This window comes from Euprymna scolopes, chromosome 3 (genome assembly GCF_053919585.1).
Source record: "Euprymna scolopes isolate OS-2025 chromosome 3, ASM5391958v1, whole genome shotgun sequence".
In the NCBI taxonomy this organism is placed as follows: Eukaryota; Metazoa; Mollusca; class Cephalopoda; order Sepiida; family Sepiolidae; genus Euprymna; species Euprymna scolopes.
In genome coordinates, this window is record NC_136484.1 from 67,371,789 (window position 1) to 67,386,476 (window position 14,688).

The window sequence follows — 14,688 nt, forward strand, 5'->3', positions numbered from 1 at the left end:
ACAAACTAAACATTTTCTTACTAATTAAAAACAAACAAAAATAGTGTTTTTTTTTATCACATGACTGTTACAAATTTTTGATCTGCATGTAACAAATTTTCTATTTCCTTTTAAAATTATTGGCACATTGTAAAAAAAAATTGATAAGACTTCTTTGATAAAAGCTACAAGTGGTTGTAAAAGTTAACACATCAATTCTAAATTGACGAGTTATCTCCACTTAATACAGTGTAACCCAGATATGAGACTTTCTACTCAGCCCACATCTCTCTTATATCAGGGTTCCACTTATACATGTTTCTTATATTCGGGTTGCCCTGTACATTAACACAGGCAATCAACTGCCTGTTGCTATTTTCCTTATAAATATTTTAAACTGTCCGATTTTGCCTGTTCACTATTTAATTCATATTCACTAGTCTTTCTCTCATTCACTCATACTGCCACTAAACATTTTTTAGCATTGAAATAAAAATTATAAGAGTTAAAATGTTAATTCAACTTTTAAAAGGTAAATAAGATATTAATCCACTAAAAATATGCTATTGCTATTTCAAACTCTATTTCGAGTAATAAATAGGAATATGGGCAAAGCTATCTAGTTTGAGTATTAGACGCAGCAGCCGATATCAACAGCTTAAAAACAGATTTCTGAATTGACTGGTATCGAGCTTTGAAAACAGCGACAGCAGCCACTACCTCTTCCTTTTACCCCCCCCCCTTTTTTTTCACCTTATTTGTTTCACTCCTGAAACCTATCAGGAGTCCGGTCGAATGTACATATGTTCATGCTGCTTATATAGATAAACAATGGTTCAAAGAAATAAGGTGTACTTAATGTTCTATCGTATGCAAATTTATTGTTTTACACGTATATTAGATGTTTCCAGTGTCGTTTAACGACTTTCACATGAAGATCCATTTTACATGGGTGTGTCTGGTTCAAAAATAAAATAGGTTGTTCAACATAAAAATAAAGGCTTTTAAATAACATTTTAATACTTGTCTGACCACATCATTGAGATAAGAAAGACGAAACTCAAAGAATGTTAAGCCTTTGTTTTTACAACAATTCTTGCTCATAAATTCCTTTTATTTAAATGTATGAACAATTTTTTTTTTTGTATCCTTCAACATTTTTTTTACTAAGAAAATTAGGATTTTGAAAAATATCTTAAAATTGATTTTTTTTATTTATTTATTTTTTTTTTTTTTTTTTAAATATTTGGTGTCTTCTATCTTCATTGTTTTTTTCATCATTCATGGTTGCAGAACACAAGTGTACTTACTACCAGTGCTCCACAGACAAATTTATCTTTAGTTGACCTTTGACAACTAAATATTTTTGCTTACTAGCAAAATAGAAAAGTTACTAGCCAAACCTACATGATTTTTGGAATATGACATCTTTGTTCTATGACGAATACGTACATCATAAAAATCATTATTTTTATTTAAATAAGTGTAATTCTAAATCTGCGCCAAATTTTATGTCAATACTTAAAGGTATATACATTCAAATTTCTTCAAATGTTTTTTTTAAATAGCCTTCATTAAAAAAAAAGGATATTGTTCTATCAAGCTTTTTATTGTTTAAATAATTGGACTTTGCTCGTTTTATTAAAAAAAAAAAGCTGAAAAGATATTTTTCATTCAGTAGTGAGCTTTAGAAAATTGTTGGTGAAAGAAATACAATCGCCAAACCAAAAGATAAACGTTTTATTATTTCTAGTCGCCACTTTGAAAAATCACTTGTAAATGCGACTGTTGCACTCGCAATGTAGAGCCCTGACTACAATGAAAATAAATTAAATAATATTTTTGCATAAATATTTTTAAAAATGGTTAACCCACTGGCACCAGGAATTGTCTATGTCTTGCTCCTAGTCTGCAAACCAATATTACCATTTTTATATTTAATTTTGAAAATATAGTAGAAAGTTAACTTTGTGTCATATCTTATAAACACCAAACATAGATTTCACAATGCTAGTTTTAAAACAAAACAAAACCAACTTCCAATACTAAATTAATACCACTGTTAAAGATTTCTCGAGATTCTGTATATGGTTTTGTTTTAAATTTTTTCTGTCATACAGACAGTATGATAAATTTTATCAGGCTTTATTTTAGATTCTGCTGGCAGAGATCCCCCCTGCCACATCTTGCAGGCAGATGGTGTTCCTACAAAGTATCCTCATTTAATCCAGTGCTATTACAGGTTGACATGAGTTTGGTGACGAGTCACAAAGTTTTGAAGTTAAGACTGGCATTCAACAGGGATGCACATTATCAACTACGTCCTCTCCAGGACTATCATGGGGTGATAGTTTGGTGGGAGGTGAGTGTTTTGCACTTGGCCAATATCAATGACTTGTGTTTTGCTGAGATCAACCATAACAGATTCCAGCAACTGCACAGGAGACTGATTGGTCTGTATTGAGAGGGAGATGAGCGATCACCTGAATTTTTAAATATGGGACATACTAATGAGGTTTTCCAGAGTGTTGGGAAGCATTTCTCCTTAGCATAATGCTTAAATAGCTTTGTAAGTATGGGAGCTAGTTCTACTTGAAGCTTTTTAAGCACTATAATAGGAATGCCGTCAGGGCTAGTTTCTTTAATGGAATCAAGGCTTTTGATTAGCTTGACAACATCATGCAAAGATATTTGTAAGTTGCATAGCTTGCTTTCAGACACAGGAGGAAATACGAGCGGTTGGCGGCCCTGATCGCGTAGAGTAGAATTAGTTGCAAAGTTTTTTGGCAAAGAGTTTGGCTTTGTCCGATGCTGACGAGATTACATCAGGTCCATTGATAATGGTTGGGATAGAGCACACACTTCTATTCAGGAACCTGTTTATTACTTGTCAAAATTGGTGCGAACCAAGTTGCGGCTCAGGTACTTTGGACTTGACAGACTGAGTGTACAATTCTCTCGCTTTCTTTATTACTCTTTTACAGTGGTTGCTGGCAGTCCTGAGATGGCTTTAGTCTCAGTACATCTATTACGATGGAAGCAATGAAAATAGTGATTTCTGTGCACAATGGAAGCAGCACATTCTGGCTGTTAGGTTTTTGCTGAAAGTTTTTGGAGGGCATGAAGCGGTCTATACCTACAATTAACTTATATTAAATATATATTTATATTGTCAACTGTCCACATAAACGTTCTGTGATGGGTTGTTTGTTATCACTGTTACTGTTTAAATTGATTTTATTTTATGAGACCTCTGTCCTAAAAGATTTTCCTGATGTTTTTCCATCTCTGTTTAATAGATGGCGTTTTTCCCTTGTGGCATCATCATGGGGATAATCGTACAAGATAACAAACAAGACTCGCACTTTTCGTATATTAGACCCTCTAGGTCTAGAGAGTTTTAGGGCCTGTGTCATACATATATATCACTGTTCACATAGACCCTTCGTTGTCAATGTTCAGTTTAAATGGTTGATCTTATCCGTTGACACAAAGAATCTTTCCAACGTCTTAGTTTTAGTCATACGTAAATTAATCATTAAAAAACTGTCTAATATAGTGATTTTTTTCTCCTCCCCTCCCCCAACTGAATTGTGTTAAGAGTGTTTTTTTTTTGTCTAATATTGCACATAAAAAAATAAGTGAAAATTTATTAAATTAGCATTCGTTTACTTACTGGTTTAAAAAATTGTAATAAAACAACTTTGTTGTCAAAAATTAAAAAGAAAAACATGGCAAAAAAATTGATAATTTAAAGAAATGTATGAAATGTAAATTTTCCTTATGTTTAGTTTTTATCCTTTATTATGGGTTTGATGTTTTGTGATTGTTTTCTGCATGTATTCTGAAAACCTACTCTATTCTTCTTGGAAATATAATTTTAGAAACTATCGTGAATTTTAATAAAATTCATTGAAATTTCAAAAATAGCCGAGAAAAGTTTAAATTGAAGATAGAAACCAAATATATAGTACAATTTGGAGGAGAGAGGATCTTTGCGATAATGAGGGGGGTGGGCGTGGATGTACCTCATTAAGATTCTTTTTATATTGCTTAACTTGTAAAAGTTTATGCACACACACGAAGACAAAAAAAAAAAAAAAGAAAAACAGATTTGACTTGATGTGTATTTTTATGTTGACAATGTATATTTTCTAAAAGATACTGAAAATTATAAATTATATATATACATACTAGCAGTTCAGCCCAGTTTTGCTCGGGCCCTATATACTGTTCCTAACTTTTATGTGCATATGTATATGTATATATATATATATATATATTAAAAAGTTTAACTCCTGTCCAAGTAACCTATGTCTAAAATTTCAAGTGTTTAGACACACAATTGGCAGAGTTTGGTAGAGTTTTCAAAGGTCAAATCATTGAACTTGGACCCCTTTTACAGCCAACTTTCTGGACGAAAACTGATTAAAAAGATTTTCCAAAATCTCAATACCCCTTGTATCAAATTTCGAGTCTGTAGACTGAAAATTGACAGTAGTTTGGTAGGGAAATGTACACACACAGAGACAATTTCACTTTTATAGATATATAGATAATTAAAATTTATGAAAATAAAAAAATAAACCTGAAAATAAATGTTTAATATACTGAGAACAATAGAATTTTCCCCTGGACTTAATTTCATCTTGTAAAGATTATTTATTTTCTCTAATAATTCTAAATGCTTTAACATGAAAGGTTGACTTTAATGACTTGGTCAACACCATGAAACAAAATAACTTTAATTTTATCCTTTAAAACCTTAAAAACTTTTCTAATGCTTCTGCTATCTGATATTTAAAAAATAATTCATTTTTCCTCAATGAAACATATCTTATAATTATGTCACATTTGTTTTGAACAGTATTTTTTTATATTCAAGTTTAACAAGCTTGTATGGAAATAATTTTAACAAGGTTAATTCTTTATAAAAGTTTTCTTTAATGTAGGAATTGTCATAATTTTTGCTTTCGGGGTCAAATTGTTTAACCTATATATAGTTTGTCGCATTTTATGCTTATATATATATATATATATATGGCGATTAAACTACACTGAATATTCCTTGTTTCATCCACTCTAGGACTCCTCAGGCTTATGCGCCTGAGGAGTCCTAGAGTGGATGAAACGCGGAATATTCAGTGTAGCTTAATCGCCATATATATTTTATAACTTACTAACTAGCTCTACCTACGTATTGAGCACTTTTGAAGTAAATACTTAAAGTTTACATATAAATTTATACTTTCGTATATTAATTTTATGTGAGTAAATGAAATAGTTATATATGTATATATATATATATATATATGTATATATATATATATTGCTTTTATATAAAAGAATAATAATAGAACCGCTTTATATAAGTTTTTTTCTTTTCTTTATCAATTTTAGCATAATATGTTGAACTCAAAATAACAATTTATACAATTATAAAAAAATAAAGATGAGTTGTAGATGTTGTACACCTGTTTAAATTTATAAATTTTTAGCTTTTGATGAATTAACTGAATTATATATATATATATATATATATATATATATATATATATGCCCTTTTAAATAAATTTGAATGAAATTTTCTAAATTAATCTTTCATTCAGTAGATGCAAAGATTAAATGTGGCTTATCTATGAGAATGTGAATTCTGTTTAAAAAAATTTTGACTAAAAATAGAAGTATTTTAGGTTAAAAAATTGTTTTGTTACAGAAGGCTCCATTTTTAATAGATTAATACAGGAGACGCCATGTTTATTCAGTTTTTGTAAAATGTATTATATTTCTTGAACAAGACTATAGCCAACTAATCAGAATGATGTAGAATCTAGGGGAGCAGTTTGTATTTCATGAGGGAAGTAATATTTAGTAAAAGATAATAGCATGCAATAAGAAAATGAAATAATTGATACTCTGAGGTGAATAACGTAATCAAAGAAGGGGAAGTCCTTATAATTGGTATAAAAGTGCTAGTACATATTTATGAGTGAATGAAAGTAACGTCCACTTTCTCTAATTGTGATTGTTATGTGAGAATCGGGTGTGCCGGAATTAATTTAGGAATCGAATCAATTGTTAATTCCTAGAAATTTTACTCCTATCTGTTGCATTTTGCTCTTATTTGTTGTTTTACTCCTATTATATACTTCAAATGGTTTCAGAATGAAAACATGTTAAATTATCTAATTTGTCTTGAACACCCTGTATTTGCGAGGAGTGATGTATTTAATTCACTTTATCTCAATCTATAACATTTGAAAATAATTAGTTTAATTGTGTTATGATCTGTCAACCGTAACTATATAATGAAGGTGAATGTACATGTCCGGTTTGTTTCAATAATCACATTTAATTTTTATGGACAAACGAGGCACTTAAGCTTAATTTATATATCTATAAAAGTGTGTGTGTGTGAAGACACTTCTCAACCTATATACTCAACGAATTTTTGATTTACAAACTTGAAATTTGGTATGTAGGGTATTCAGACATGTGGAGAGCGTTTTAATCTGTTTTCATCCAGAAAAAGTGCTGCTAAGAGGTCAAAATGGAAAAATTGATATGTGAAGGTCATCAGAGTTCTATCTGTTTGTCAACTGTTTTACGAATATGCATGCATGAATCGTTCAGATGATTCATGTTAAGAGTAAGTAGTTTGAAAACGCTTTTTAAAGCACGTGTCAAGCTGACTTAATGGTTATCGTACTTATTGTCTTTAGTTTTTGGTTTCAATCTCAGCTTGTGTATTTTTTTTACTTACAAGGATTGAACTGTCTAGAAAAAAACATAATTCTCGCATGCACATGTCTTACTTTCCGTTGTTTTTTTAAAATTTTTTAAAAGGAATTTAAGCTTACTTTTAATACCTACTTTATTTCTGCATTAATTAAAATATCATATTCATGTGTATTTTACTACCAGGCAACGCCAGGCGGCCTGCTAGTAATTGATAAAAAAAGGAATTCGTTTCACATTTAATATAGACACAAATATTTTATTTAAACGACAAAGAGTGTGTTTTTCTCATTGATTTGTTTCATTTCAACGATTTAAAGGAATGAATAAGAATAAAATCGCAAAGTGATAGCGAGTGAAGGCTGCTAGTATCAAAGTATATTTAAAATGAGGACATCAGTAATAAAAAAAAAGACATGTTTAAAATCTGAAAGTTTTTTATGATTCCATTTGAAATTGACTTTATACAAATCTTTTTCCTTGTCCAGAGGTCCTGGATATGACCTTAAACTATATCCAGTGGTGAGGCCCCAGCTTGCAGGCTTTGTGGAGTGTGGAGCCACCCTTTAATTACCATTGCTCCCAGGTCCACTCTGATCGGAGTGGTAGTACCTGTTAGGGTCCCAACTATGGGTTGAATAGAAACCGACTTGAAAATATATTCTATTAAAAAATTTTTCTTCAAAATCTTTGGATTCGGCATTAAATAACCCGAAAAGGGTTGATATGCCATAAAACAACCAACCAACCTTGTCTAGAATTCCCCTAATGTTAAAAACAAAAATAAAGAAAAATTTATAGTGTATGCATACACGTAAGTAGGGTAGCAGGACAGCACTATTGTCAAAGCAAAAGTAAGATACCTCCTTCCCTCAGCTAGTTTGGGCATGGTCGAGAACCCACTTACCCCCCCCCCCCCCATCAGGACAACGTGCGGTTATGGAAAGCAGGTGACTGATATAATACGGAAGCAAACAGAAATAATTCTGTTAATGGTTTTGCATTTCATTGTGCTGAGCCGAAGGTACCTCTGGGTACAATGGTCAGGACAATCGCCCAGTATGGGCAATGCTTGGACAGAAAGAAACTGCAACCTACTATCTGTACAATTGCAAAGAAAGCTATGGCAGTACATCAGACTCCCTTATTCGAGAAACAGCGTGAATAGGATTCTGAACCGGAACACCTCACTCGGTAACGGTTACTATGATACATAGGTGACACCTGATCATCATCAAACTGCTTACTCTCCGACAATCAGCAAAGACTAATAGGAAGGGTCGTAATAGGAAGCAGAGGACGACCGCAAAAAAACGTATGTTGACAGTTTGAACATCTGTGCAACATCAAAAAATGATGAGCAACAATGAATTCATGAATGCCTCGAGGGAGAGAGATAGATGGAGAGCCATAGCTGTCAGTGCCTGTACCAGGCAGGACACCACTTGAATGAATGAACATACATGTGACAGAAAGAAAATATTGTACTAAAAAAAATCATTTAACTTGTTTTATTAGTGGCCTGGCAAGACTACAGGGGAGATAACCAAAGCAGCAAAACTGAAGTTGCCTGCCAGGACACTATATATACAAATGTAGGCAAATTTGGGCATATTTTATTGGTTTGAAAATATAGTTTTTTTTTTTTTTTTTTTTTTACCAATTGGCATAAAATTTTCATCATAGAATAGTATTATAATCTTCAAAATGTCTGCAGATTTTCATGTAGTTTTGTCCCATACAATCAAAGATATGAGCATTTCAATATTCAATTTGGCTACAAGTAATATATATATATTATACCACTTTTTTTTTTTTGGCAATTTTATGACTTTGAAATCTCAGCGACTATTGATTAAAATTTAAATGAAGGTTTGTTGAAAAGTTAATGACCTGAATTGTGTTGTGGGCCATGTGACAGTTGTGGTCGCACATTAAGGGGATCATCCAGAGCCTATTTTTGGCACTTTTTTTACAGCCATAAAATGTTTCAATCATAGTCATTTGTTTTCCTAGTTTTGCATATGAATTACAAAATATCTGATATTTCCCCAAAACCTCTAGCCTTGATGGAGGGGAGACTAAAACTTGCTGCTATGGTTTCAAATGATCTGAAATCACAGCAAGGGGAGACTTGATTCCAAATATTTCTCATATATTATATCTCCCCTCTTTGGTTTTCATACATAAAGTAAATTTCACAGTGTATAAGGATTATTTGATACTGGAGATATTCATAATAGTAATGTCCCAAAAGAGGGGAGATATAACATATGAGAAATATTTGGAATCAAGTCTTCCCTGCTGTTATTACAGATCATTTGAAACCATAGCAGCCAGTTTTAGTGTCCTCTCCATCAAGGCCAGAAGTTTTGGGGAAATATATATTTAAAGCAAAATTGAGTTTTTCCAATACTCATGCTAAGAATGTTTTTTTTTTTTATAAATCTTGCAAATTTGAATTTATCTCCCTTTCTGTTTTCAAGATGGTGTCGCAAAATCGTTTTGTGATTTTGCCATAAAATTTGATTTTCTTTAAAAATAAAATTACAGTTTACATGATGTTTGGTGTACACAATCTTCTTTCCCTCATAGGTACATACGTCATACAAAATTTTCTTGATTTTTCTTTATTTTTTCTTTAAATATTGGAAGGATTTTGAATAAACATCCAAATCTTATTTTTAAATTAATTTTTCTTTTGTTTACATGAACAAGGTTCATTACTGAGAAAGTTATTTCATGTTAAATGATCTGTTCTTTGCTGATTATTTTCTTTTTCTTTTAGTTTTAAAAATCAATATTTAAATTTCATGTTTTATGAAAAATTTTTCTGTCAATTGAGATTTTTTGTTTCTATATAAAAAAAAATGCAATGTGAAAGTTGTTGAATTGTTTGATTTGAATATGTTTTAATAGCTCATCTTTGTATACAAGAGTTGAATAGATTTTCATATTCAACTTTTTTAATTTTTCTTAAAAAATATTTTTTTAAAAATGCCCAAGCCTAGATTTTAAAATCATAAACGATGAGATAATTTCCTGCTTATAGCATATCCTGGAATATTGTTTGGGTTTTAAGGTGTTCTTAATAAATCTGTAAGAATTAGGGGATACCAAATTGTCTTCTAAACTGTAATGTGCTATTAGAGCATCTTTAGACATTTTTTTTTTTTATTCATAAAGCCACTTAAATTTGAATAATTAGTATTCTACAGAATGCAATATTATGAGCACCAAGAAGTTTGTGGCTTAGTCGCTGGCTTTAGTAGGGCCCTTTTGGATGACAGTAGTATTTGGGTATGGCTAAGAACTACACCAACATTTGATATAAATTGGATAGAAAGGTTATGTTATAGCGAAGGAAGAAAATGGAGGCTATATACCGGTATGCATACTCAATAAAATCGTAATAAATGAAACAATGAGAAAAATAAAAAGGGTTACCAGTTAGCAATATATCCGTATGTGAGTATTTGCCATTGTGTATGTGTGCATGTTCGTTTACCTTGTTCTTGTTAGTGCATGTGAGTCGCTAGTAATTCTTTTCTATTCGCCTGACCTTTTCTAGTGTGTAAGAATGCGTTCGCTAGATTAAGGAAGCTGATTATGCGAATCATTGAGTTCTTTTTGCTTTGACTTCCCCTACCCGGCCAAAGGTACAGTGTGAGCGAGGTGTAGAGGGTCCTGTTCGATGCAGCCTAGCTGATGAAATCTGATTGTCGTTTGTTTATTTCCTTGTTTTTAAAGGAGTTTCTAAGTAATTTACTATTTTGACATAGTTTTGTTATCTCTTGAGGTTTGAAACGATTTTCATTGGTTGAAAATACTTTGAATTAACATATTCCTGTGAAAACTTACTTGCTTTTGGCACTTAAGAGGAAAGCAAATTCCAACAAAGTGAATGAATTAGTGCCATTTGCTTTTTAACCATCACAAGTTCAATTTTTCAAACAAGTTAATATTTTTAAACCTGATGTGAGATTGTAAAATTTTTAAAAATCTATCGATTTGTTTAAAATATTTAATTAAAAAGAAATGTAATGAATAAGTTTAAATTTCAAAATCCTACCCCCTGCTCAAAAAAAAAAAAAAAAATTAAAATACAGCACATTCACTGCAACTGGCTGTGAGCTTATAAATTTAAGAAGTAAAAAAAAAAAAAAAATGAAATTTACATTTCAACATTTTGTAAGAAATTAAGATACTGGTTAATGGAACGAAACAAAGAAACAAAAAGACTTGCGAAATATGCTGATTAGATATGGTTAGTTTAATATTAAAAAACTTTATTTCATTAACATTTTGTTTTTATTATCATTCAATTTAATCTTGGATTTTAATGATAAAACTACAAAATTATTTCGACTGTTTTTAATTTTAGAACTTGGATGTGTTTTTAGAAAGTGAAATCAAAATTATATTATAAATTTATGCTGAAAATAAAAAAATTATGAAGCAATGTTATGTCATAGTAGTTTTTCTATTAATAATTTATTGTTAAACTAATATTTATCTTCTAAAATGATGACGTGGCTTTTTGTTGATTAATAGGAATAACATCCTTATACTTATTTTTTTTTGAAAATGTGTGTCTTGTTGCTTTCTCATAGTTAACTGTGATATAAATATAAATTACCATAGAATAAAGTACTAAAGTATTTTGGGGAAAACAATTTTTTTTTAAATTATTTGGATAAAATTCTTTTCCGTGCAACGTTATATTTTTTTTTTCTATTATACAACTTTGAAACGGAAAAATTGTAAAAAAAAAAAAAAAAAAAAGTTTAATCCAAAGAAATTTTTTTAAAGGTAAAAAAAAAACAAAAAAACAAAGCTGCACAAATTTATGTTAATTATTTTTTCTTTCTTCAGTTCATTCAAGATGCACTTGAACTTGTCATCCGCCGCATGCAAGCCCTGATTTATACTTCAAAAATCTATAGGACATACAAACAATCTGTAAGACTTGGCATGCATACGTATGTGAAAAAATGAAAGATTTAAAAAAATTCAAATAGCACCATATATTTATATATTAATAATTTTAGACACTGTTATTTCTAAAACTTTTTTTTTTTTTTCTTTTGCAAAGTCATTTTGGGGCATTTTAGTTTATTAAAAACGTAGTGCTTTTTTATCACCCGTGTTTTTAATTGATCAAATTCGCTATTGTATGCAGCTTAATAAAACCTAAAAGTGCAGCCATTTGTTAATGTTATTTGCCTAGAAGAAAAAAAAATGACAAAACCCTAAAAACTAGTTACTAATACTATCTTTTTTTTCCCTTTTTTTTTCTGACACAATTTCTAACATTGCTATAGAAATCTAACCCTCATAATGGAATCAGTGCATGACCTGTGCCTTAGGGTGGGGGAGATAGGGGTTGTATTTTCCTTTCTTTTATTTTCAATTGATTGAATATCATCATTGAATTCAATATTTTATTGCATTTTTTTTTTAACTTTGCAAAAATTGTTTACAGATTTTATTTGCTTTTTTTTAATCTAAAACCAAAACAAAACAAAAAACAAATCTAAAGTTTAATCTTGGGTAATATTATTGCCTTAAAATATCTAGGTTTTAAGATTTGACTTTAGATCTTAAATTGCAAACAATTTTCAACAAAATATATTTGTACATTTTAAATTGTTTTTTTTTCTTTTTTTTTTCTTTTTTTTTTAATTTTGAAACTTGAAAATTTTTATTTATATTTTACAAGAAAATTAATGAAATTTTATGTTAACCTATCATAGAATAAAATATTAAAAAAAGTACTTTTTGGGAAAACAAATTTTTGAATTATTTTGATAAAAAATTTTTCTATGCAACGTTATATTTTTTCTCTATTAATCTGCATAAATAGTGAACCATTTTCTAAGAACGGATTAGCTGTAGTTTCATTTATTTTAAAAATTAGTTGAGTAATTTTTTTTTATGAAGTTTTAGTTTAATTATATTTATTTGAACAATTATAATAATCATGATTTCTACTGTGACAATCAACATTTAGCATGGGAAATACTTTTTTAATGCCATAAACTGATTTTCCCACTTTTCTAGGAATATATTTAATGATATTGTATTTCAAATTAGATTATTCCTTCCTGATTCTGGGTAACATTTATTCTGAAAAGCACATTTGTGAATTATATGCAATTATTTTTGTACTAATGATACCAAGCAGTATCCGGGATCTATAGTTTCAAATTTGAACGTTTGGGATTTTCTTTTTTCTTTTAAACAATTTTTTTTATCATTCATTTCTTACTTAGCTGTCCATTTCTTTAATTTCTTTTTACTCACTGTTCCATTATGAAGTTTTTAAAATTTTAAATGCTTGCTTTTTGATAACACAATGAGGGTAATAGTGTATGGTTAAGAAACCTGACTGCTGACCAAGCAGGTGAGTTATGATTCAGCAGAAAACACCACGTTTAGCCACACTGAAAATCCGTGATATATTGAAACAGCTGTTTGTGGATGACTAATACACACGTGCATATTTATTGCATTATAGTGCTCAGCATGAATACAGATCCCATATTATAAAACCAAAACCTATTCTCATCCTATCCAATCTTCTCTCTTCATTTTTTTTCTTTTATGTGATGTCTTTAAGCAGGGTTGCAGAATTGGAAAGTTTAAGGTTTGATTCCCAAAATTCTTACTCCTAGAATTCCAAAATATGTGACCGTTTCATTATTTTAAAGTCCTTTCAATATTTAAGTAATCTGGATCTTCAGAAATTAAAAATCCTTTGAAACGACTCTTTCCAAAACCTCAGGCAGCAACCCTGGATCAAATAGTGATTTACCACATTCAGAGTTTTTGAAAATTTCTTACTGTCAAACATTAAAACTAAAAACAATTGAGAGTACCTATTTACTATGCCTCCCCACGGGACAGAGTTAGACACCAGGGTCGTTTTTTAACGTGGAGAAAAGGTACAAAAATAAAAATTGTCTCAGTCGTGAAGGATTTCTCCTCCACCGAAAGAGAACAAGAAATAGAAGTGCAGCATCTGAAGAACAGATACTACACTTTGATCTTGTCCCGAAGGCCAAGAAAAGCAATTGAGAGTATTCAACAAGCTGAAGAGACAATTTCGATTGACACGAATTTTTTTTTTTTTTTTTTTTTTTTTTTTTTTTCTAATTTTATCATTTTGTCCTAGCTTGGGATGGGGCATCCTATTAGATTCTGGACATTTTGCCACTATCTCATATATTCCAACCAAGAAATCTTAAGATTCTAACCGTCTCTTTGAGTGTACTTGTTAGTATCCCTCTTGTACTTGCTTCACTAGGTATATTTGCTAGATAGTTTTGAAATTCATTTTCATGAGCCCGGTTGCTTTTATAATTACTGGAATAATGGAGATCTTCCTAAGATGTCAGTTTCTTTTCATATCGTACATAAGACTTTATTTCATTATCTTTTACATTTCAGCATCATTGAGGATACTAACTTCTAAGGTTGCTTTTTTCTTCTTGTTCCATATCACTTTCAGATGTCATAGCTTTGTTTTCTAGTTACATAGCTGTAAGAATTGCATAACCATACTGGCTGCTGTATCAATATGGTTTATTCTGTGACTTTCCAAAATATTGTTTTAAAAGGAGGATAATATTGAGTCATTAAACCGCTAATATATTTTTAATTAATTGGTCTTATTACTTGTGAGACAAACCTTAGACAGAAGACTTTGTTAGCATTTTACTTCTTTTTTTAATGACAAATGTAATGCAGAAACCGGGAGGTGGATATAATGTGTATAAAAAAATTGTCAAATAATTATCGTTTTTGTCTAAAGCAATTCTCATTAATTTTTGAAATCAACTTTTGTATGTTAGAATTTTCAAGTTTTATTTCATGAATACAATGACTAAATTATATGCTGAGTAATTTATTTTGATACCACAATTCGAAAAAAAAAAAAAGAAAGGGGGGACAAATAAGGGGGGCTGC

General features: G+C 30.2%; 1 protein-coding gene across 2 annotated transcripts in view; it reads left to right on the top strand.

Annotated features, from left to right (window-relative positions):
* The window catches only part of LOC145255856 (GRB2-associated-binding protein 1-like), a 163,238-nt gene that overhangs the window by 63,423 nt on the left and 85,127 nt on the right, over window positions 1-14,688 (top strand). Inside the window, exon 2 of one of the 2 annotated variants that reach the window (XM_080114625.1) lies at window positions 11,593-11,679. The exons of the other annotated variant lie outside the window; for it this stretch is intronic. Coding sequence (XP_079970751.1) covers window positions 11,593-11,679 — 87 coding nt within the window. The remainder of the gene's footprint in view (window positions 1-11,592; window positions 11,680-14,688) is intronic. 2 annotated transcript variants of the gene reach the window in all.